This window comes from Solea solea, chromosome 3 (assembly GCF_958295425.1).
Source record: "Solea solea chromosome 3, fSolSol10.1, whole genome shotgun sequence".
Taxonomy (NCBI): Eukaryota; Metazoa; Chordata; class Actinopteri; order Pleuronectiformes; family Soleidae; genus Solea; species Solea solea.
Genome location: NC_081136.1, coordinates 1838933 through 1863179, shown reverse-complemented (window position 1 = coordinate 1863179; position 24247 = coordinate 1838933). Strand labels below are relative to the sequence as shown.

The window sequence follows — 24247 nt, the reverse complement described above, 5'->3', positions numbered from 1 at the left end:
AAGACGAGTTAAGCTAAAAACAAGATAAGACAAGACGAGATAAAACAAGACGAGACACCATGAGAGACGAGTTAAGCTAAAGATGAGACGAGATAAGACAAGATGAGACAACATGAGAGAAGACGAGTTAAGCTAAAGATGAGACGAGATAAGAGAAGATGAGGCAACATGAGAGACGACGAGTTAAGCTAAAGACGAGACGAGATAAGACAAGGCGAGTTAAGCTAAAGATGAGATAAGCTAAGACAAGCTAAGGCGAGACAAGCTAAGACAAGACCAGATAAGCTAAGACAAGATGAGACAAGACGAGATAAGCTAAGACAAGACGTGATAAGCTAAGACAAGACCAGATAAGTTAAGACGAGACGAGAAACTAAGATGAGACCAGATAAGCTAAGACGAGTCGAGATAAGCTAAGACAAGATAAGACAAGATGAGATAAACTAAGACAAGACGAGATAAGCTAAGACAAGCTAAGACAAGACCAGATAAGCTAAGACAAGATAAGACAAGACGAGATAAAGTAAGACAAGACCAGATAAGCTAAGACGAGACCAGATAAGCTAAAACGAGACGAGACAAGCTAAGACGAGACCAGATAAGCTAAGACAAGCCCAGATAAGCTAAGACGAGTCGAGATAAGCTAAGACAAGATAAGATACAGAGATATGTTTGTGATACGTTTGTGTCCATGTTTCTTTTGCCGGTCTTTTTGGTGAACACATTAAACTCAGGTGACGTCAGACATAAATGGATCGTACCATTATCTGTGTCTCTGTGTCTCTGATATCAGGTCTTAAAACTGAGCCTAAAAATAACATTCACTCGTTCACACACACACACACACAACTCATCTTTTTTTTTATTTCCAATGATTTTTAACATTAAACATTATTAAAATACGACAGAATTTCACCAATGACATCATTTTAGACCCGACGTCCTCATTTATTTATTCATTCATTTACTTAAATCTGATATTTGTCCACTGAGGGTTTTTTTTTTATGTCCATGTTTGGAGACAGAGCGTCTCCGTCTCTCCGCAGTTTGACACTCTGTAATTGCGTTGTTGAATTAGATTATTAAAGAACACAAGTTGAGACGCCGTCGTCAACATCGTAGCTAGAGGTGCCGCCGAGGATGATGGGAAAATTCACTCACACAGATTATTGTATATCATCACATACAAAAAGTTGCTTTCACGCTTGCGTTGTCATCACACACACACACACACACACACACACACACACAGTAATGAAAGCTGTGGGCTACTGTGTGTGTGTGTGTGTGTGTGTGTGTGTGTGAGATGGATGGTTTGACTTTAAGCTTGTATAAATAAAAGCTAAATAAAACCTGATGGCCTCTAGTGATGAGTGTGTGTGTGTGTGTGTGTTAAAGAGTGAGAGGGTTATTTGTGTACAAAAACACTTTGGACATCAACTGAAATGATTGTGTGTGTCTGACAGGAGTTTTTTAGAACACACACACACACACACACTCAGCCTGCAGCTCTTTCTTTTTCATGAAACAAAGAAAAAAAACATACAAATATGGAATATTCCTCTGTTTTTCCTCTCTTGTGCTCTTTTTTCTTTCACTTCTTAGCACTCTCGTTTCCTCTTTCCTTCACGTTGTCGTAATAATCTACAGCAGCTCGTGTTTGTCCTCGGTCAAACGCGTCCGCTCGCTAAACTTAAAGTTTCCTTTCATTGACTCAGTGATCCAGGTCCAGTGCGGTAAAAACAGAATATAAAAACCTAAATAAACGGCTTTTCTTTGAAGTGTAGAATCACCTGAACGCACAAATGTGTGGAATTATAAAAGTTTACCTGTGGTTTGGTTTGAGTGAAGATGCCGGTAACAGATACATCACTGTCAGGCGGCGCCGTGCTGATAAATGACATTATTTCTCCTCCTGCCGTCGCTCATGTGGCCTTCAGAAGAAAAGAGATAAAGAGAGACGGTGTCAGGACTTGAGAGCGTCGTGTCAGGCGTGAATTTAGAGTCCTTTCCTGGTCTGAAAATGAGGCAAAGGCCGCGACACGGCTCAGATTAGAAGACGTGGACATGGATTCTGACATCAATCTGTACAGAAGTCCCAGTGAATACTTCTACCAAATGTGAAGAAATTGCGTTCAGGAATTCTTGAGATATTGTGGTTTAAACAAAAAAAAGAAGACATTTCCCACAGAGAGACGACCAAAGGTCAGTTTTGTGAGGTCACAGTGACCTTGACCTTCAACTTCCAGCAACCAAAATTTACGTAAGACATTCCGAAGTCCACGTTTAAAGAAGTTCCGTTGAGGAACTCTGACCTTGAACTTTACCCCTCAACAACCAGCTTCTACTCAGTGCATTCTGCAGCCCAGAGTGAACATTTGTACCACATCGTAAGAAGTTCTTTTCTTATTTCACTGAAGAATACTTGAGATATCGTGATGAACGGTCAAGAAGTTCCCTCGAGTTCACAATCACGTCAAACACAATGACCTTGACATTTGACCTTTGATCACCAAAACTGAACGAATTAATCTTAAAAGTCCCAATGAACGTTTTTTTTTACCAAATTTGAAGAATTGTCGTTAAGGTCTCCTTGAGATATCGCGTTCTAAAACCAGGACGGACAATCCTCGACATCACGCATGACCTTTACGTTTGACCTTCGCCCACCAAAATCTGATTGGACAATCTTCAAGTCCATAAGAAGCTCTGTAGCAAATCTGAAGACATTCTGTGAAGGTCTTCTCTGGGTATTGTTTTTTGAAAACCAGAACAGAGACCTCCAGAGAACCACTGCACTCAGCACTGTTCATTTATGAGTCCAAAAGCATCAAAACCCGCTAAAATTGTCCTTTTTCTGGGTCAAACTTTGTCGTCTGTTAAGGCTTTTGCAGACCAGTGTCTTTTTTCTACTCCTGTCCTCTTCCTCTTCCTCCTCTTCCTCTCAAACATCCTAAAGTCCGACTCCAAGTTCATGTGAGTCATTAAAATCCCGCAGAGGGACGTTCACCTCCGTGAAGACCTCATCCGTCTCCGTCTTGGATCTTCACGAGTCCTCGGAGGACAATCGCGGTCCTCGTGTCTCTGCGACGCCTTCTGTCAAATCTGTCCGTCAGTTAAAGCTCGGTCGTTTCTTCCCGAAAACAGTTTTTATTTCGTTTTGTCTTCATCGTCGTCGATAAATAAAGTTGTCGGATTAAAAAAAAATTAGAAATAAAAGCGTGCGATAATACAGAAAACCTCCGGAGATTATATGGAGGAAAAATACTACTTTTGTTACCAAAATAATGAACTATAACTGAAATTTCATAAACATTTTGACCCAAAAACAAACAGATTTATACTGTGACTATAATGTTACAACTGGATTATATGGGATTATATGAAGATAAACTGTTTTGGTCTTTAAATGACGCTGAATTACGTCGCATTTGTTGTTCCGTACACTCAGCACAGACCTGTCACTCTTTCACAATAAAAGCTTTGTGTTTCTGCAGGAGATTTAATCAGATTACAGTAGATTACAGATTTTTATATTCTACTATACTTAAAAAATAAAAACTCTTTTTTTCCCTCCATTTTCTCTCTCTTTCATTCAGTCGCAGTTTCTCGGCGTAATGAGATTACACGGGATTAAAAAACACACAGTCTGTCTGTAATCCACACCACTCAATCCCATTATACACACACACACGCCTTTATCATAATAATTATATGCACTTCATTTAGTTCCTTCCTTCCTTAACTACCCCACTTTACTTTCCTCCTCTCTCCTTCCCTTCCTTGTTCTTTTTTATCCTCCTTTCTCATCCTCATTTTTTTCTTCTTCTCCATCGTTGCATCCTTTCTTTTTAAATTAAGGACACTTCTGTCTCTCCTCCCCTCCTTCCCTAGCTGCCTTGTTTTTGAACCATCCATAATTTTTCCTCTTTGCTTCCTCTTCATCAGTGTCCTTCCATCCTCTTTCCTTCCCTTTTCTCTCCTCTTTTTTTCCCCCAAAGTTAAGGACACTTCTTTCTCTCCTCCCCTCCTTCCTTGTTCCTCTCCTCTTCTATCCCTCCCCACTTTTCCTTCCTCCTTTCCTGGCTGTACCTTTGTTAACCCATCCATCATTTTTCCTTTCTCATTTATTTTCTTCCTTCTTTCCTTTCCTCTTTGCTTATTCTTCATCCCTCCCTCCCTCCCTCCACCTGCTCTCCCTCTCTCTCTCTCTCTCTCTGTGTTCATGTCTCTCTGTCACCAGCAGAGCTCGCATTTGAGCCACAACTCCTGGACTCCTTCACACACACGCGCGCGCACACACACACGTGTGCACGCGCACAGGGAGCAAGAGTTGAGGTTTGAATTTGAGAAAAAACTGAATAGGAAAAATAAAAACTTCCCGTTTATAGCGCGTGAGAAAGTTTATGGAAAACCACACACACACACACACACACTTTCTCTCTCCTGATTGGCTCGTGCGCCTGTCTGTCACGTGTGCAGGGGGCGGGGCCAGACCGGGGGCTGACCTGGAGTCTGATCCAGTCCCTTTTACGCACAGACCGGACAGTCCGCGTCCCGCGCGCACACGGATAACGAGAGCCGGAGCTGAGGAGCGCGTGCTGCGGATGGAAAGAGGAGCGAGTGACGGGAGAGAAGAAGAAGAAAGAGAAGAAAAAGTGAAGAAAGAAGGAGAAAAAAGTGGTTTATTCTTGTTTGTGCAGCTGGACAGAGAGACGGAGGAGAAGAAAAGTGAGTGAGACAGACGGTGTCCTCCTCCATGTCGCTCCCCGGGTCTCCTCCGCTGCTCACGCCGGGTTCGGGCACTCCAACCCCGGTGGCGATGTACCGCTCCGGCCCGGACGCGCTGCACAGCTCCGCCGCGTCCACCGGCGCGTCCAGTCCGCTCACCACCAACTCTCACACGCACTCCGTGTCCGCGTCCCCGCGCCTCACCTCCTCCATGCTCAGCGCGTTCCTGCCCGGAGCAGGAGGCGCGCTGTCCGGCCTGGGGAACGGCGGCGCGGCTCCGCTGGTGTCCCCGGCTCTGGGCGCCCTCAGCGGGCTGGGCTCTCTCAGCGCGGCCGCACTGACCCCCGGCTCCCCGGGCTTGTCTCAGAGCTGCGGCAGCGCCGAGTGTAAGCTCGTGGAGGTCCACGGCGTGAAGGTGGCGAGCTTCTGCGTGGACGGCCACGAGCTCATCTGCCTCCCGCAGGTGTTCGACCTGTTCCTGAAGCACCTGGTGGGCGGACTCCACACCGTGTACACGAAGCTGAAGCGGCTGGACATCACGCCGGTGGTCTGCACCGTGGAGCAGGTGCGCGTGCTGCGGGGACTCGGAGCCATCCAGCCCGGGGTGAACCGCTGCAAACTCATCAGCAGGAAGGACTTTGAGGTCCTGTACCAGGACTGTACCAGCGCCAGGTCAGTGACGTCACCGATCACTCTGATTATCGATCATTGGCGCGCGCGCGTGTGTGTGAAAGTTGCATCACCAACTTTCAGGTGTGTTATTTTGTCGCGGCTACAAAGTGACTGCGGTACTTTCATGTGTTCATGTTTTCATGTGTTCACACCACGTGTTTAATGTTTTCACACAGAACACGTTCACGTTTCACTGTTTTATTATTTGATCTGCATTTAAACGACGGTTTGTCCTCATTACATTACATCACATTACATTACATTACATGTTATTTAGCAGACGCTTTAACGCCACTTACAATAAGTAAGTCATATGATTGACTGTGTAATTATTAGAATTATGTCACTTTAATGTACTATTAGAACGATATTAATTTAAAACTATGAAGTAAAGTCAGGATAAAGGATTAAAGATAAATAAAGTTGAAAATCGATTTAATTTCGATTTATGTCATAATTTGAGCCCATAAATGACATTTTCTTCATCCTTATTATGACATTTTAATCTTTAACTGATCATTTTATAGCAGTTTCCCACATTTCATTTCATATTTTCAACGTTTCATGTCGTTATTTAAACTTTTTATCTTGTCAGTATGATCTAAAAAAACAAAACAAAAAACAATAACGATCACTTAATGAAAACATATTTTCCTTTAAAAAGAAAAATCTCATAATTCTGACTTTACAGTGAATAATTTCAACCTTTCATCTCAGATATGAAGACATTAATCTCATCCATCTTAACATCTTTTAATCTTCATGATCATTTCCTAGTCATTATCTCATAATTATGAGCCACTATCTCAGAATTAGACACGTTTATTTATACATAATATCCAGTTTAAAGGACTTTTTGGGACTCTTTTTTTCTCCTAATAATGAATTAAATGTCATAATTGTGACTCTCACTAAATGTGGCATTTCTAAAATGATTAAAGGCGCATTTTCCATTTTTGTTTTGAACGTTTTCCTTCAGTAAATGTCGGTTCATGGTATTTTTTATTGTCATAATCTTAAAACTAAAAACACAGAGGCGGTAAATAATCTGCAGTGACGGGAAAGATTATCATCACACTCATAATCCATTATTATCCATTACTGCTCTGTGCGTGTGTGTGTGTGTGTGTGTGACGCAGGTTTAATGCATTGTTTGTATGTAAACACACACTTTACGGTATGGTTTTAGTGTGTGTGTGTGTGTGTGTGTGTGTGTCTCTGTGTGTGTGTGCGCTGACACCTGCTTGTTCAAACTGACGAAAAATATATAACCTGTTTAAAATAATACGTATAACGATGATAAATCTCATTTATGGAGCTATTTTAAAGATTGTTTAAAGACCCAAATTAGATTAAAAGTCACCAATCAATCAAACTTTATTTATATAGCAGTTTTTATACCAAAGTTAGACTTTAAAATGTCACATAAAAACCTCCCAGTGCAGCAGAAATATAAAGTTTTTAAAGGTTTAAATTCAGTTTTTGTGGAAACGTGTTAAATCAAACCCATAACGATGGAAATATTTCACTTTTTCTAAGACAAACTTCTATAAAAACGTGTTTATTGTTCCACAAAAATGGTTTTGTTTTGCGTGAACTTTTATTTTTGAAATCAGACGTCAGGGTCGATTTAACAGCTAAACACGAGGTCTGCTGATCATGAGTTTCTGTCGCTGTTTATGTTCCGTTTGATATCAAATTCTAACATTTTGAACAAAACCTCAGTTAATGAAAAGACTCAAAATCTGCGGAAACCTCTCGGTATTTAAGGATTTTTGGACGTTTCTCTGAAGACGAAACTAAAACAAAGACCACTGTCCTTTTATTTAGAGGCGACGGACGCAGTTTAGACAGCGGAGGAGGTTTTGTTCTTATTTTTAATCAACATTTCAAACAATGCAACACAAAATATCGCAAAACTGTGTGAAGTTGTTTGCTTATGTTTTAAAAGTTACATACTACAGCTTTAATCAAACCAGTGATGAAACATAACGGATTTTAGCCACGTAACAAAAGACTCACTGAAGAAAATCTGCGTCAGTTTAAGTCTACGACGTCTTGAGAACATGTTCACGTCTTTATCTCACTGTTAAACAGAGTTTTTCCATGTGTAAGCTGACGTTTGTAAAGCACTCACTCTCCCACACCAAAGCCCATAGAGAAAACCAGTGATTTTAACGTCACAGCACACAGGAGTCGTTGATCCACTGCTGCCTCCATCACTAACTTCACATGTCTTATTTTGTCAATTTGGCTTTTGAAATCTTTCATCATGATTTAGATCAGTGACACAAAGTGACCACACGAGGCAGCAGTGGACCAGCAGCTCCTGTGTCCCCGTGAGCTAAAATCACTGATTTTCTCTATGGGGTTTGGTGTGGGAGAGTGAGTGGTTTTTACAAACGTCCGTTTCCTGTTGGAAAAGTCTGTCTAACAGTGAGATAAAGACGTGAACATGTGACGAGTCAGTATTTAAATAAAAATATTCGTGTTCGTCTTTACAAACATTTCAAATTAAAAAAATCTTCTTTTAATGTGAGCGACCGCAGTCACATTTTTATGGATTAACAGAGAAAACAAGTGACAGATGAACTGGTTGTTTTTCTAATAACAATAATAAGAATCAGTAACTCTCATAAATAAATGTACACATGAGATACAAACGAGTGTTAAACTCACAGTGTGATTGACGACGACTCCACCACGTGTCTTTGTTCTCAGACACTGATCCAGGTGATCCTGATCACTTCCTGGGAATGACTGTGTGGGTGGAGCCTCAGGTGCTGGAGGGACAGGAAATGGGAGGGGTTATGTTTACTTTTAAAGTCGTTTTTTTTTTTTCTTTTTGAGTCGTGGGAGTTTTTTTTGTTTTCATGTAAAGTGATAGTTTGAGTGGATTTGTTTGGCGGCGGCTAATTATTAACAGTGTGTGTGTGTGTGTGTGTCTCAGCGCACGCACACACACACACACACACACACACAGGGTCACTCCTCTGTTTTTGTTTCCGTTCGTCTCTCCTCTGATTTCATCTCTTCTGCTATTCTCGACTCTTTTTATCAGCCAGTCGCACTTTCTCTCCCCCTTTATCTCGCCCTCTGTCTCTCACCCCTATCTGTGAACACACACACACACACACACACACACACACAGACACACACAGCAGTACATGTCAGCAGTGATAATGGATCATGTGAACGGTGAATGCACATGGAACAACACGGCTGGAGAGAGCTTTTGTTGTTGAACACACACTCCTCTCGCTCACATTCCTCTAATGCCTCTCTCTCTCTCTCTCTCTCTCTCACTAATGCTCTCTCGACCTCTCGCTCACTCTGGGAAAAAAAAAATTAAAAACTAAAAAAAAGAAAGAGAAAAAGCTGTGATTCTCCGTCCCCTACTCATTAACCACCAGGGGGTGAATCTACGTTTTTAACTTCACTTTCACCGCATGAGTTTTTTTTAATAATTTAATCATTAATCGCAAATTAAAAATTGCAGTTAGCAAATCGCAAAAAAACACGCAACTTATTGACTTCAATATCAGGGCGTAAATATCGTGAAAATATCGCTCTGTGACTTAAATATTGTCACAGTATTGTATTATAATTTCATGGGTGATGACATCATATCATGTCATTAATATCGTGATAATATTGTATTGTGATAATATCGTATTGTGGCGTAAATATCGTGATAATATTGTATTATGACTTAAATATTGTGATATATCATATTACGACTTACATATCGCGATAATATCGCATTGTGGCGTAAATACCGTGATATCGTATCGTGGCGTAAATATCGTAATAATATCGTATTATGACTTAAATATTGTGATATATCATATTACGATTCACATATCGCGATAATATCGCATCGTGGCGTAAATATTGTGATAATATCTTTTTATCGTGTCACTGGAGACGGCCAGCAGAGGCACTCTCTCTCTCCCCTGACTGGTCAAAGTCTCTGTAAACAGACTCTAGAGTTTACTTCAGTCGTAATCTGCACTATAATCTGAGATTACTGAGCAGTAGACAGTTAAACACAAAACTTCAAAGAAAGTTTTTTTTCTTCTGACGCCTCAGAGTGTGTGTGTGTGTGTGTGTGTGTGTGTGTGTGTGTGAGAATCGATAGTGAGCGACAGGAGGGAGGGCTGCTGATGTCGGAGGGTTATTCTCGGCTCTCCTTATCACGACGGGCTGTTAGAGCCCACACACACACACAGCATGAACTCCTTGCATCAATTTGATGTTTCTCATTCTTTTACATGGAGCATTAAGTTCTTTTAATGGAGCACAGTGGTCTGTAAAACACACACACACACACACACACACACACACACCTCAACCCGAAGGCCGTGTGTGTGTGTGTGTGTGTGTGTGTGTGTGTGTGTGTACACAAACAGAGCTATCAGTTGTCACAGTGTCTCAGGTAACATCTCTGCGGCAGAGATCATAAACGCCGGAGTGTGTGTCTGTGTGTGTGTTGTACAGTATTAAGCTGTGTGTGTGTGTGTGTGTGTGTCTGGTTTCAGCTCCGCTTTGTTGCTGTTGGTTAATTGATAAAGGTTAAAGCGTCGGCCGGTGAGCTCAGGTCACTGTGTGTGTGTGTGTGTGTGTGTGTGTGAACCCATCACACACCATCTTAACACAGTCGATCGATCGCACTGATCGCTCTTCTGCTAAAGTTCACTCACCGGTTTATTTACGGTCTAACGTACGCAGGGTCATTTAATCTGGATTACGACTATTTTGTGATTAACTGGAGCAGATTTCATAGAAAACGCTCGGGAAACGTCGACAACGTAGCGTCAAAATATTGTAAGATGGCTGCTCCTAGCATCATCGAAGTCAAAGCTATTGTTTTTAGCATCTGCGTCTTTTTTTCTCACATAAGAAATGGATTACCTTAGCTTGGCAGTTAGCTGTAATGCTAACATGAACCGTATATTGAGCTCAGTTTAACACTGTTTGTTCTCTCTCGTCTTCTAGTGACAAAGTCAACATTAGCGACACGAGGACAACGATAGTGCGGTAACACTGTACCGTGCGTCACTTTGTGCCCCGCCCACTTCTCCACTCAGTCACGCTCACTTAACGCGATATTTTCAATTTATAATTTGTTTTGTCAAACGCATTTGTTTTTTTACGTACCAAATACCGTGTAGTCATAAGTGTAGCTTGCTGGTTAGCTGTGACGCTAACATGAACCATACATTGAGCTCCGTTTAAAGTTCCCATACGTTGTTTGTGACACATCTCGTAGCGACGGCATTAACGTTAGAGACGGGAGGACGGTGACGATGAGTTTTAAGTTGCGTCACTTTTGGCCACGCCCTCTTTTTTTCTTCCACTTGCTTGCGCTAATGCCGCGCGACAAAAGGGAAAAAAAGTGTTGAGGGACATTTTGGGTTTTCTGACCATTTCTGTCCCTCGTCTCTCACTTCCTGTGGACCTTTTAGTTTTTATCACATTTTCTGTGCAGCGCTGTCGTCGTCGTCGTGGTGTCAGACGAGAAGAGGTTTCACGCTTCACCTCTCTCTCTCTCTCTCTCTCTCTTTTTTCCGGATGAAAACAGAGGGTGAGGTGAAGATCAAAGCAAGAAATATGATCCTCTGTCACCAGAAAACAACTGATCCTCTCCCTGTGTGTGTGTGTGTGTGTGTGTGAGAGCTGAACAAAACGGTGAAGAGGGGAGCGGCAGGTCAGTGTGTGTGTGTGTGTGTGTGTGTGTGAGTGAGTGAGATAATGTTTCACAAAGGCTGTTTCAGTCTCTAACTTTTGAGAGACTGGAAACAGGAGGGGGTGAGAGACACTGACAGTAACAGAGCGAGAGACTCGTCCTCCAACACTTTTATAATAATGCGACTAAAGTTCAGTGTGTGAGATTTAGTGACATCTAATGGTGAAGCTGCACATGACAACATGTAAAGACCAGGGTTTTTTTTTTTAGAGTGAGACATCTCACTTTTTACCCATCTCTGTTTGTGTGACGTTTTCCACCGACTCCGTTAGCCCTGCTAGCTCTGTTGGCTTTGCTAATTCCACTGAACGTGTTAGCTCTGTTAGCTCCGCTAACCCTGCTGCAAAGCTGTTCATCTTTGTCAGGGGAGCTAATAGCTAAGCAGCAGAATTAGCGACTCCGTTAGCGCCACTACCTTTGCCGCTATCTCCCCTCACATCCCAGCAGCTAAGCTAACGGCGGGGTTTGCAGGTTTGTTTGTTGCGTTGAACCTTAATCCTCGCGTGAGCAGTAGGGGGCAGCACAGCTGCCGATGTTTGTTATGGTTCAAACTGGAGCGGTGGCCATTTTGTAAATTTGAAACCTTGTTTTTATTTGGTGTAAATGAGAGAGAGAGCGAGAGAGAGAGAGAGAGAGAGAGAGGTCTGCAACAGGATTATTTGATGCCTCTGTGAACACACACACACACACACTGTGCACTTAGCAGATTGGTTCAGAAATCACATTAGGGAGAGTCACAACAGCTTTTCCTCTCGTTCTCCAGGTAATCTCTCCATCCTCCTCCTCCTCCATCTTTCCACGACTCATCTCTTTTATTTCCCTCCCTCACTCTCTTTTTTTTATAAAAACTGACATTGTCATTTTAACTTTTTTTTTCTCTCCCTCTCTTCTTCACCACTTGTTGTCTTTAATTCCCTCCTGTGTCTCCTCCGTCCTCCCCCCCCCATTGTGCGGGTCACGTCTCCTCTCCTCCCTTATCTCCTTCACTCCTTTCATCTTTCCTCTTCTCTCTCTCTCTCATTCAATCTTTCTGTGATTTACCCCTCCCTCTCTCTCCTCCTCCTCCTCCACCTGGTCTTATCTGTCTATTTATTGTGACAGTTTGTCAGGTGTGTGTGTGTGTGTGTGTGTGTGTGTGTTTAGTGAAAAAAAAGAGAGAAAGAAGCAACGGACAGATTTACAGTTAAGGGCGAGCGACATCCGCAAACTGTAAAATCACAGAGAGAGCGAGAGGTCAGAGGTCACGGAGAAGATGAAAGGAAGAGTGAGGGCTGTGAGGGTGACAGGTGTGTGTGTGTGTGTGTGTGTGTCTCCACAGACATGTTATTAATAAATAACAGTTTAAAAAAAACACCATCATTTTTAAGAAGTGTGTGTGTGTGTGTGTTATTATGACTTAATTATAGCTGAAATCAATTAAAAACATGACGTGTGTGTGTGTGTGTCGCCCACCGCTGTCCTCGTCACACACAAACTTTATTAGACAGCGTGTTATTAACAAAAACTTTAACTTTGCGTTATTTGTAATTAGCAGTGAAAGCATGTCACCACTGTGTGAGTGTGTGTGTGTGTGTGTGTGTGTGTGGTTAAGTGTGTTTTCCTAAAATCTCGGGTGTTTTTTTTTTCTTGTCATTATCGCACATATTTCCATCATTTCCTGTGTTTTTATGCATGTGTGGCGCTTTTGTGTGTGTGTGTGTATGTTTTACTGCAGTGTGTGTGTGTGTTTTACTGCAGTGTGTGTGTGTGTATCCGTCACCGCCACCCCACGCGTCAAACACGACTCGCAGACAGCGTGTTATTAATGAAAACGTATAATAATCCATTTAAAAACATGTCATCATGATCAGAATAATAACAGTGGTTAAACTGACTGAGACGTGTGTGTGTGTGTGTCCACGCTAACGTCCCAAACTCCTGCTCTGTTGTTTCTTTTTTGTTTTTTGTTAACACACGATGACATTGTTCAAAGAAAAAATTTAGTTTTATCAAACACTTAAATAACATTTTATTTTCAACCTTTAAAATAATTTACATATAATTGGTAAAAAGTGCAAAAAAAAATGCAGAGTAATAAAGTCCAGTCAAACTTAAAATAACTTTGTTATGTATATACATTAACTGTACAAACAACGTTTCAAATAACTTAAGTTTGATTGCATTTACTTATATATGAACTGCTTTCTAAGAACTTATTACTTACAAAAACACAATTTTATAAAAGTATTTTTCAAATTCACTCCAAATACTTTTTTAACGAGCTGTACGCGTTCCCACAGGTTCACCTCGTTAATTTGAATAATTTAAATACCACATAACCACATTTAACAACTGTCCTTTTAACAGTGACAACTGAAAGTTGTTTACCAGTTTATGGATTATAATACATCTTGATGTTTTATTTTGAAAAAATATTATGAATTTAACCTAAAACATGAAGTGGGTTCGGAAAAGTCGCAGATAAAGGACACGTGGACTCACTTTTACGAAGTTTTTTGGTTCAGGACGTCGCAAACTGGCGATCATCACAACTAAAGGAACAGGAGAAAAAAACACAACAACAACAAAAAACAAAATAAAGGAGGATTAAGTGTTCATGGTAAAAAATGACATGCTCTGCTGCCCCCTGTCTGTGCAGGAAGAAAGTGTTTTTACTCGTCATTGTTCGCCTCTATGCAGACGATTCACTCCTCTTTATAACAAACCACCAAAAAAGCATCTGCTGAAGATTTGTGTCGCTTTTCGTAACGGAAGAGACATCGTGACTATTGTGTGTCACCGAAAACACTGTAATATCACGGGAGGACGGTGACAAAGTACGAAAAACTCATCAGAGCATAAAAGTGAATTAATTTGCCGCTGAAGTTTCCTTGCGTGTCGCTTTAAAAACAAAGCTGTAATTAAAAATAAATCACATATTTTGTCTGTTTATTAGCGTAAAACGTTTATTTATTTATTTAATTTTTATTTAACCATTAAATGTCTTTGTCAGTTTGCAGTTCAAACAGCAGGGAGAGAGTTTCCCCGATGTGAAAATGTGAAAACATTGTTTTTGCTGCTATGAGCTTGTCATTCAGTAGCAGCGTGGTACGTGTGTGTGTGTGTGTGTGTGTGTGCGCAGCAGACATGCTGTCGTTTTCATAGCACGTCATTGAAGCGATTCCGCTCCACTGTAATTTTCTACTCAAAGGAAACAATGCAACAATACATGCTTCGCTGTCAAAAAACGACGAAAAAAAACCCTCCACCGCGCTTGTGTGTGTGTGTGTGTGTCCATGCTCATGTCAGCGCGACTCATGAAGTTGGTCTCAGTTTGCATAACTTGTTTCCTGTTGTCTTTCTGTAAAAAAAAAGAAAAAAAAAGAAAAAGACGTGTGCTTTTTGACGTATTGGTGTCAGCGATAAATCATCGCACTGCACCTTTAAAAATGAAATGAAAGGATGAAAGAAGAACGTTCACATCACATTTAAGTCAAAAACATAAGATTATTGAACATTTTTGAACAAAGAAGTTCTATCATATAAGCAGGTAAATTTAATTATTATTTAATTGAGTCGTCTCACTGATAACTCTGAGATTATTCTATATAATTATACTGTGATGGTGGACATGCCAGTAAATTAACAAATTAGGGATTACATGTTTGTTTTTCTTGTAATTTTTATTCACTGACGGACAACTTCCTCGCAGCAGGATTTTCCCATCGTTACCCGGTGTTAAAAACAGAGTGAACGCATGAAAACACAGTTCACTCGCTCACAAACACTGCTCATTCATTCATTAACCGGTCCCTTTTTTAATGAGCGGTTTATACCGGTCTGTGTCTTAACCACAGATTACAGATTTATTAAACAGGGAAATCATTTATTTATTTGTTTTGTGAAAGAAAATAATCCTTAATCTTGAATTCACTCAGGAAAAAAAAGGAATTACTCAGCCGTCACATGTGTAGCAGTAAAGCTAGCAGATTTAACACTAATCCAAACTTATTAATTAAGAAAGATTAATGTTTATAACTCTGATTATTAAATCTCTTAGGATTAAATTAATACACTTGTACGAGGTAATAAACGTATATATTAAACCAGGTGGACGACTAAAATCGTAAATTGTGTCCAGGTTGTAATAAATAACAAAATATGCTATTTAGCAAATAGCATAAAAGCTACTTAGCAGGCTTGGGAAGTAGCCAAAACAACAAAACCATTTTGTGTATTTTGTCCAACAAAATCACATTATTGGTTCAGAATGATAGATAATTATAATTCTGATTATTATATCTCGTACGATTTGGTTAATAAACTCGTAATATTAGCAGGGTTAGCACATAGAAGAGGCTAAGCTAATAACATCAACTTGAATGAATAAAAATCAGTTTTGTTTCCAGCTTTTAATGAATGAAATATGCTATTTAGCAGATAGCCTAGAAGCTACCTAGCTGGCTTAGCGACTAGCGATTTTCATTAAGAAAATATTTACCGTTGCAGACATCATAGGTAGCGGTTAAGCTAACAATCTGACTCAAAACGATCAGAAATTAATCATAACAAACAAACATTCATTACATTACTTAATCTGACCTAATCTGACCTTCAGTCAGATATAATAGCTTTTACGATAACGTAAACTGACAAAAGTCGCCAAAATCAAGTCGCTCTTTAGGTGAAATATTAAAACATGTGAAACACAAACAGCAGCTGAGAGCGATGCTGAACTGGCGGCGTGATGCTAATGTGAGGCTCGCTTCAGTGTTAGCGTGTGATTGATATGTAAATAACATGTTTAACCCCGAGTTTACATGTGTGTGTGTGTGTGTGCTGGATCTCACACTGTGTGTGTGTGTGTTTATGAGAAAAACGAGAGAGTGGGAGTGCAAGAGGCATGTTGAAGGAGGGGGGAGGAGGGGGAGGCGGGGGGCGTCCAAGTTACAAAAGAAGTTAATTAAAAATGAAAAAAGAGAAGGGAGGGCGGAGGTGGAGGAGAGGGAAGACGGGAGTGGACGGAAGCAGTTGGGGGTGGACGGGGGGAGAATAAGAAAAAAGAGATGGAGGGAGGGAGTCGGTGTTTTATTGAAAACGGGTGGACAAACAGTGTGTAATTGGCTGGGGCCGCAGGGGCTAAAGAGAGAGAGAGAGAGAGAGAGAGAGAGAGAGAGAGAGAGGGAGAAAATGAACCGATAGAGGAGACGGAGGGAGGAAGAGGAGGAAAGGAAAGAGATGACATGGGAGAAAAGGAGGAGAAAAAGTGTTCACCTGAACATGTTTACTGGTGTTTGAGTCGTGGATTATTAAAGCCTCACAGACCGGCGGCCATCTTGTTCGCAAACATAAACATTAAGCCAAGTGGTGGGAATCGGCAGAGACGCCGTAATACGACGTTACCACGATATTTAAGCCACAATACGATATTACCGAGAAGTCACAATACGATATTATCACGGTATTTAAGCCACAATACGATATTATCACGGTATTTAAGCCACAATACGATATTATCACGGTATTTAAGCCACAATACGATATTATCACGATATTTAAGTCACGATACGATATTACCACAATATTTAAGCCACAATACGATATTACCACAATATTTAAGTCACAATACGATATTATCACAATATTTAAGCCACAATACGATATTATCACAGTATTTAAGACATAATCTGATATTATCACGGTATTTAAGTCACAATACGATATTATCACGATATTTAAGCCACAATACGATATTACCACGGTATTTAAGCCATAATCTGATATTATCACGGTATTTAAGTCACAATACGATATTATCACGATATTTAAGCCACAATACGATATTATCACGATATTTAAGCCACAATACGATATTATCACGATCATCAAGTTACCACGGTATTTAAGTCACATTACAATCAATTTTACCGCAATATTTAAGTCATGATACGATATTATCACAATATTTCTGTCACGATACAATATCGATATATATATATATGTGTATATATATATATATATGCCACAAAGCTTTAATTTTCTCAGGATTTTCGGGAAAACTGACAGCCGTGTTTCAGATTAGCGTCGCCAAAAAGGTAATCGACAAACACCGAGGCCACTCCCACTCACCTCTGCCTTTCGCAAGGATCATCATAAACTACGTTAATATTTATGTACGGTCAAATTTTCACAAAGTCGTACAGCGTCCTCGCATAGCTTTGGCCCCGCCCTCTTTCGTTTGTGCTCCTCCTCCGTATCTGAAGCATGTGGTCGCTGCACCTGAGCTAAACAAGCGGCTGGGTTTATTAGTGTGTGTGTGTGTGTGTGTGTGTGTGTAAAAGTGCTGACTCAGGCTTATCAGATTCTCCAGGGGCAGGAAAAAGTCAGAGGAGCGAGCGAGGTTCAAAAAACCACACAGGATAGAGGTATTCTCTCTCTCTCTCTCTCTCTCTCCTGGTGTCTGATTGAATGGAAGCCGAAAGGTCGCGACCTCTTTCTAAACACTCCACGGTTCTCAGCATTAATCAAATAACACACACACACACTCTTGTACTGACCTTCACACACACTGAATACGCATATGTTTAAAACACACACACACATTTACAGGAGCATGCAAATGGTGGGTCGGCTTGTGTGTGTGTGTGTGACCTACACAAACATAGACACACACACACACACACACACACAGGTGAATTTAGAATTATATTAATACACACATATTTGACACTGTATAAACAGTGTCAAATGTCGTGTGTGTGTGTGTGTGTGTACATGTTTGTCTCTGCGTTGTCTTTACGTGTGTGTGTGTGTGTGTGTGGTCGTAACAGTGACATCTGCACCGTTGGCTAAACAGCTTGCGAATATGCTGATAAAAACAACGCCGGCAGCCAAATTTACAACACCTATAAAACACACACGTACACACACACACACGTACACACATACACTCGGAGGGCGTATTATGGTGAGATTTACGGTGTGTCTGTGTGTGTGTGTTTGGGTTTATTGCAGTTTACAGGACAGAGAGAACGTCTATGTAAGCAACAACTACCGTGTGTGTGTGTGTGTGTTAGGAAAGTGCTCCCAGACTGAATTTGAATGTAATATTGTAATATTTTTATTTTCCTTCGGTTTCTTCTCTGCACTTACCTAACTTTACTTCAGATTTTTTTTTTTTTTTTAATATCCCCACTTTTTTTTCCCCCACTGAACATGTTTAAAGGGATAGTTGACTTTGTTTTTTTTGAAGTGTGGGCGTTTCAGGTCCTGATAAAGTGCACAAACTTATAGTAATGTTGGTTCATAGTTGTTATGCCACACGAGGCAGCAGTAGACCAGCAGCTCCTGTGTCCCTGTGAGCTAAAATCACTGATTTTCTCTATGGGCTTTGGTGTGGGAGAGTGAGTGGTTTTACAAACTTCAGTTTCCTGTTAGGGGAGGAGAAAGAAAAAGTCTCACTTGAGAATACCTGAACTCTCCCTTTAATGTCGTACACGCTGCTTTTATTTTGAAAGTTAGCAGTGAACAGTTACTGCTCCTCTGGCAGCGTTTTATTGGTTTATTCATTGTGTTTTCCTGTCGTCGTGCTACGTCTCCACAGACAGGTGCTGTAAATGATCTGAGGCTGTAAAACACTGAGGTGTAGACGGTTTGTGTTGTGGGTGAAAAAAAAATATAATGCAGTCATATTTTAAATCAGTAAGGAGATGAATCCACGTACATTTTGAGTGATGTTTCCTTTTAAGTTTGAGTGTGGATGAGCCTCCTTTTTAAATCTCTTGCAACGCTAACTGTTGCTTGCTTCAACCCAATAAACACGAGATTAGAAGAATACGCAAACTATTTTTTTGTCGGATCTGCTTTTAATCCGTAGAAAACTAGCATTTCTCGGAGCCCTGAAGTACTATTTTTGAAAATAAACGTGTCCCAGAGTGAGAAACACTTTGTTTCGTGTAAATAATCGATGAAAACAATGATGTCATAGCCCCGCCTCTTTTGCTCTGGTGTGTTTCTGTCGCATTGTTACAGCGCCACATACAGGCCTGGCATAAGCACTGCAGCGTTTTGGAGAAGTATTTCTTGACGTGATGCCTTGTTTTACGGAAAAACGTTTTAAGAATGAAAAAGATCGTATCGGGGGCGTTTCTGATTCCATGCAAGACCTCAGTTCCTCAAGTTTAAAAGCTAATAGGCCCAATGTTGTATGGCTGGAAGTGTTAGCTCTAGCTTGTTTGTTAACCACAAACGAAAAGTAGTCGCCAAAAAAAAACTTTTGAGACCATTAATCATCATGTGTTTCTCTCAAAACAGTCTCATTGTAACCTTTCTAACAGTGCCCTCTGCTGGACGGAGACAGACAAAACAAGTTGTACACACAGTATAGTAAACTGGTGTCCCACAAGGTTCAATACTGGGGCCATTTTCAATGTCAATATCTTACTAAATATCTGTTTAAACATTAAAATGCAACCATATGCTGATGACACAGAAATATTTACTGTAGATACCTGAAAACAAAGTGTGTCTTTTCTTTGTGTCCTTAATACTAAAACAAAAGTATGCATGTTTTTCCTCTCAGCAGCCACCAGGGGGGCAGCAGTCATCTGTAGCAGGTGACATTTAAACAGTCACATTTTAAGACGCACGTGACTTGAATAATTTGAGTTGATTGTCATACGTTAGACTTGTGTCGCGTGTTATAAATAATTAATTTCCTGACTGGAAACATGAGTGACAGGTGAGTGTGTGTGTGTAACGAAACACAGCTGCTCTGTTTCCTGAGGACCAGAGTGTTTTGAGTCTCAGTCCCAGGCCGAGTCTAAATTTACTCTGAGTGTGTTCTTCTGTGCAGAGAAGGTTAAGAGCTGCTGATAAAGGCTGAATAAACACGCACGCTTTATTTCTGCTCTTCTTTTGTAAGAAAAGCTGCTGCTGAATTTATCCAGGAAAATGTTGTCCTGCTCATGTTTACGCTTGTTTTTTTTAAAAACGACTTCCTGCTGCACATTCTCACACTCCCACACATCCACGGTCAGTGCAGTGACCGGTCTGCAGGCTGACGCTCGATGCCTTGCCTGACGGCATGTTGCTGCACAGATCTGATTATATTCTGAGCTTCATGTGGTTCTTTGTGAAAATACTAACCGGAATGATTCAGCGTACATGTTTGTCTGTTATCATGGTGACGATCCACTTCCTGTCACTCATCATGGTCTTCAGTGAACAGCAGGAAACACTCGTTTAAAAAAAACTCAAGACTTTTATCAAGTCAAAAGTTTCAGCTGCAAACAAGAAACTTGTCTTTAGAGACAATTAAAACACGTTTATCAAAGGTTGTCATGGAAACGACAGTAGTGTAGTTAGTGTAGTATCACACCCATAACTATAGAAACGACTGTAGCTAACGTTCACGCTACAGTGTAACAAACCCGTAACTATAGAAACGACTGTAGCTAACGTTCGCGCTACAGTGTAACAAACCCATAACTATAGAAACGACTGTAGCTAACGTTCGCGCTACAGTGTAACAAACCCATAACTATAGAAACGACTGTAGCTAACGTTCACGCTACAGTGTAACAAACCTGTAACTATAGAAACGACTGTAGCTAACGTTTGCGCTACAGTGTAACAAACCCGTAACCATAGAAACGACTGTAGCTAACGTTCACACTACAGTGTAACAAACCTGTAACCATAGAAATGACTGTAGGTGACAAATGTCCATGTGGGCTACACTGTACTAATTTACATTACATTGTTAGAGACAAAGTACTTCAATAAACTGTAGACTAGAAAACGTTTAGTTTAAAGTGAAATCTGTTCTACAATTAAAAAACAGCACAGGTTACATATTCTCTGACCAGATACATCAGATTAAAACTGTCAATTATATGAATATTGTGAACATTCAGTTGACTGCACATGCTAACGATCACACAGTGACAGGGTTAGTTATATGACGGCCGTCGCTGACCTCTCAGACTTCAACATACCTGTGTGGTCATGGATGAAGATTAGTTTCCAGGCTCCTGAAATATTTGAGATAATAACAGAGCAGCAGATTATTGACTGGAAAAATTCATTAAAAAGTTAATCATAACATGAGAAACTTAATGAAACAAAACACAAGGTAGTCTGTGATATCTTTAAGAACATGGTCACATCTTTATCTCACTGGAAACTGAAGTTTGTAAAGCACTCACTCTCCCACACCAAACCCTATAGAGAAAATCAGTGATTTTAACATCACAGCACACAGGAGTTGTTGATCCACTGCTGCCTCCATCTCCAAGTTCAAATGTCATATTTTGTCAATTTGGCGTTTAATCCCTTGGTTCAGATTCACCTCAGTGACACAAAGTGACCACACGAGGCAGCAGTAGACCAGCAGCTCCTGTGTCCCCGTGAGCTAAAATCACTGATTTTCTCTATGGGGTTTGGTGTGGGAGAGTGAGTAGTTTCTGAACATGGATTTTGAGTTAACGTGACTTTGTGATTGGTTAATTTTCTTTAACTGTTGCTGCTCGGTATTCTCTTGTTTTTGAAACTTTTATGTGCATTTTTATTTTATTCTTTGGATTAAAATGTGATGAGAAGTGAATCCTGGAACTTGGTGTCGCAGTGAAAACAAACGTCACTTTTTCACTTTCAGTCTCTAACTTTTCCGTCTGAATCAGGAATGTGTGTGTGTGTGTGTGTGTGTGTGTGCGACTCTCTCCACTCGTCTCATGTTCCTCCTCTTTTCTCTCTCTCCTCCCCCATCTCTCCATCCTCTCCCTCTGTGCTTGAAATTAGACAATGAAAACAATGAATTTGGTGTCTGTTTCTTTCTCTCCGTGAGTCTCGCCCTCCCCCACCTTTCTCTTCATCTCGCTCGCCCTCCCTCCCTCCCTCTCTCTCTCTGAGTGACCCTGTGTCATACTCTCTCGCCCATGCCATCAAACCCCCCTCTCCCTCCTCTGTTCTTTTTAGTGCTCGTGTTTTCCCCTCATCTTTTCCATCTTTTTTAAATCTTTGCTGTACTTGTTCTTCACCGTGTGTCCATTTCATCCCCCTCTCTCTCTCTCTGTCCTCTCATCCTTTTTCCATCTCTTTCTTTCTCCGTGATTTCATGCTCCAGCTGCTCCATTATCAGTCCGTCTGAGGTTGTGTTAACATCAACAATACACTGGTGGACAGATAGATGGACAGACAGATAGTGGGACATTCAGTCGGGTCAATCTTTTGTTAAACTCTGTGTTTTTGTTCTCGCAGCTTTGACACATTTAATAAAACGAACGTAAACAAAAGTTGAATTTTAAGACGTCGTTTTCAGAAGACTCGCGTTGAGATTAAGCAGAAATGTAGGTTTTAAAATGGGTCTTAATAAAGAGCCCTGAGGGACGCCACAATTAACGAGCTGCTCGTTTGGACGCAAGAACGTGCTCCGTCTCCCGAAAATGTCAACGTACCACAGCCGTGAGACGCGGAGACACTTCACGTGTCATTCACGGGGACATTTTCAGACGTCGGAACAACGTTGATGAAAGTAATTTTTAGGCGTTTTGATTTCAACTTTTTTCCTTTAACGTGTCCAAAAACGTGGTTCCCGCAAGGTAACCGGACTCTCAAACGCCCTCGACGTCATTTCACGCTCAAATACATGACATTTTTGTTGGCTTCTAATGAGTCGGTTTCTTTATCTGGAAAAAAATTAATGGATTATTAACTTAGTTAAACTTACATTATTTTATGGTTTAATAAAAAAAAAGATCAAGATTAAAGCTGAGTTTAACCGAAACTTGTCTTCTGCTGCATCTGCTGTAAACAAAAAAAACTCTAAAAAAACAGATCTATATATGAATTTATAAAGTATCTCAGTCAGAGCCTTGAGGAACTCCACAGTTAACGATCTGTTAGTGTGACGGGAACAGAAGCAGCAACTGAAATCTCCCGGACAAATCGCGACTTAAACTCAAGTGTAACTCGACACTGTAAATGTGGAAGCGTAGTTTCTCTTGGATACCAAATATCAAGAAACTGAGAAAATAACAATTGAACAAAGTTGGATGAAGATCGTCTTGAACTCTCGGTGTTTGGCTCACGACCCTGAAATAACCGCCGTCTATTTTCTCCACTTTTCCTCAGAGACCACAGTATTTTTATTTTTTTCATTTTATTTCAGTCTGGGGTCGTGGAGTTCGACTAAAATTGCTCAGTTTGAAAAAACACAGATTCCTGATTTATTTGAAAGTTTCCGTAACATTTTTGTCTTTAACGTTATTTTTGCCTCACGCTAAACGTCGCCCAACGAAAACAGAGCCAAACATCGGCCCCGGAATTCCCGGCGGAGTTCCGGTGTTTTTGTAAGTGACGACTGGAAAAATGAAGGGAAGTAAGACAACAAGAGTTTTTGCCGTCTGTCAGTCATCATCGGGGGCGTGGCCTAACGCCAAAATCAGAGGAATATTAGACACAGATGTGTGGGATGTTATCGTAGCTTTGGTGACCTTTGACCCGCACGGAAGAAAGTGGTAAAAGATTTATGATTAGAATTTTGAGAGGAATCTTTTCTCTGGTCTTCTTCTTCTCTTCCTCCTCCTCCCTCCTTCATTAATCACCTCCCCCCTCGCTCTCTCTCCTCCTCTCTCACCCCATTTCTCTCGCCTGTCAAACGTCTCTGTCTTCTTCTTTTCTTCTTCTCTGCGACGGATGATTTGATTCGCTCCATGTTTTTCCTCCCGCTGAACTCTGTTTCTCGCACTCTTCCCTTCCGTCCTCCTCACATCACGTCCCTCCATCGTTTATCTCTCCCATGCGTGTGTGTGTGTGTGTGTGTGTGTGTGTGTGAGATAAATCTTTCCACTGTTGTTGTTTGGATTTTTTTGTCAAATCTCGGCCATGTTTGTAGTTTTTGGAACGCGGACGCTTGTTTTCTTTGCTAATGTTGTGGTTTTTAAAAAGAGCAGTGATGTGTGTGTGTGTGTGCGTAAAGTCTTTTAACTCAAGCACACTTTAAAGCAGCATTTCCTGTCATGGAGGATGAAAGGATGAAAGAGCTGTGATTATTTGTCCTCTGTGTGTGTGTGTGTGACCCACTTGAAGCCACAAATACCACAGGCCTCGCTGTTC

General features: G+C 40.9%; 1 protein-coding gene across 2 annotated transcripts in view; it reads left to right on the top strand.

Moving 5' to 3' along the window:
- Positions 1 to 4540: 4540 nt before the first annotated feature.
- dachb (dachshund b) overlaps positions 4541 to 24247 on the top strand; it is a 53308-nt gene continuing 33601 nt past the window's right edge. Inside the window, exon 1 of one of the 2 annotated variants that reach the window (XM_058623959.1) lies at positions 4541 to 5403. In XM_058623959.1, coding sequence (XP_058479942.1) covers positions 4760 to 5403 — 644 coding nt within the window. In that variant the 5' untranslated portion in view covers positions 4541 to 4759. The remainder of the gene's footprint in view (positions 5404 to 24247) is intronic. The other variant, XM_058623960.1, reaches the window with a different exon arrangement.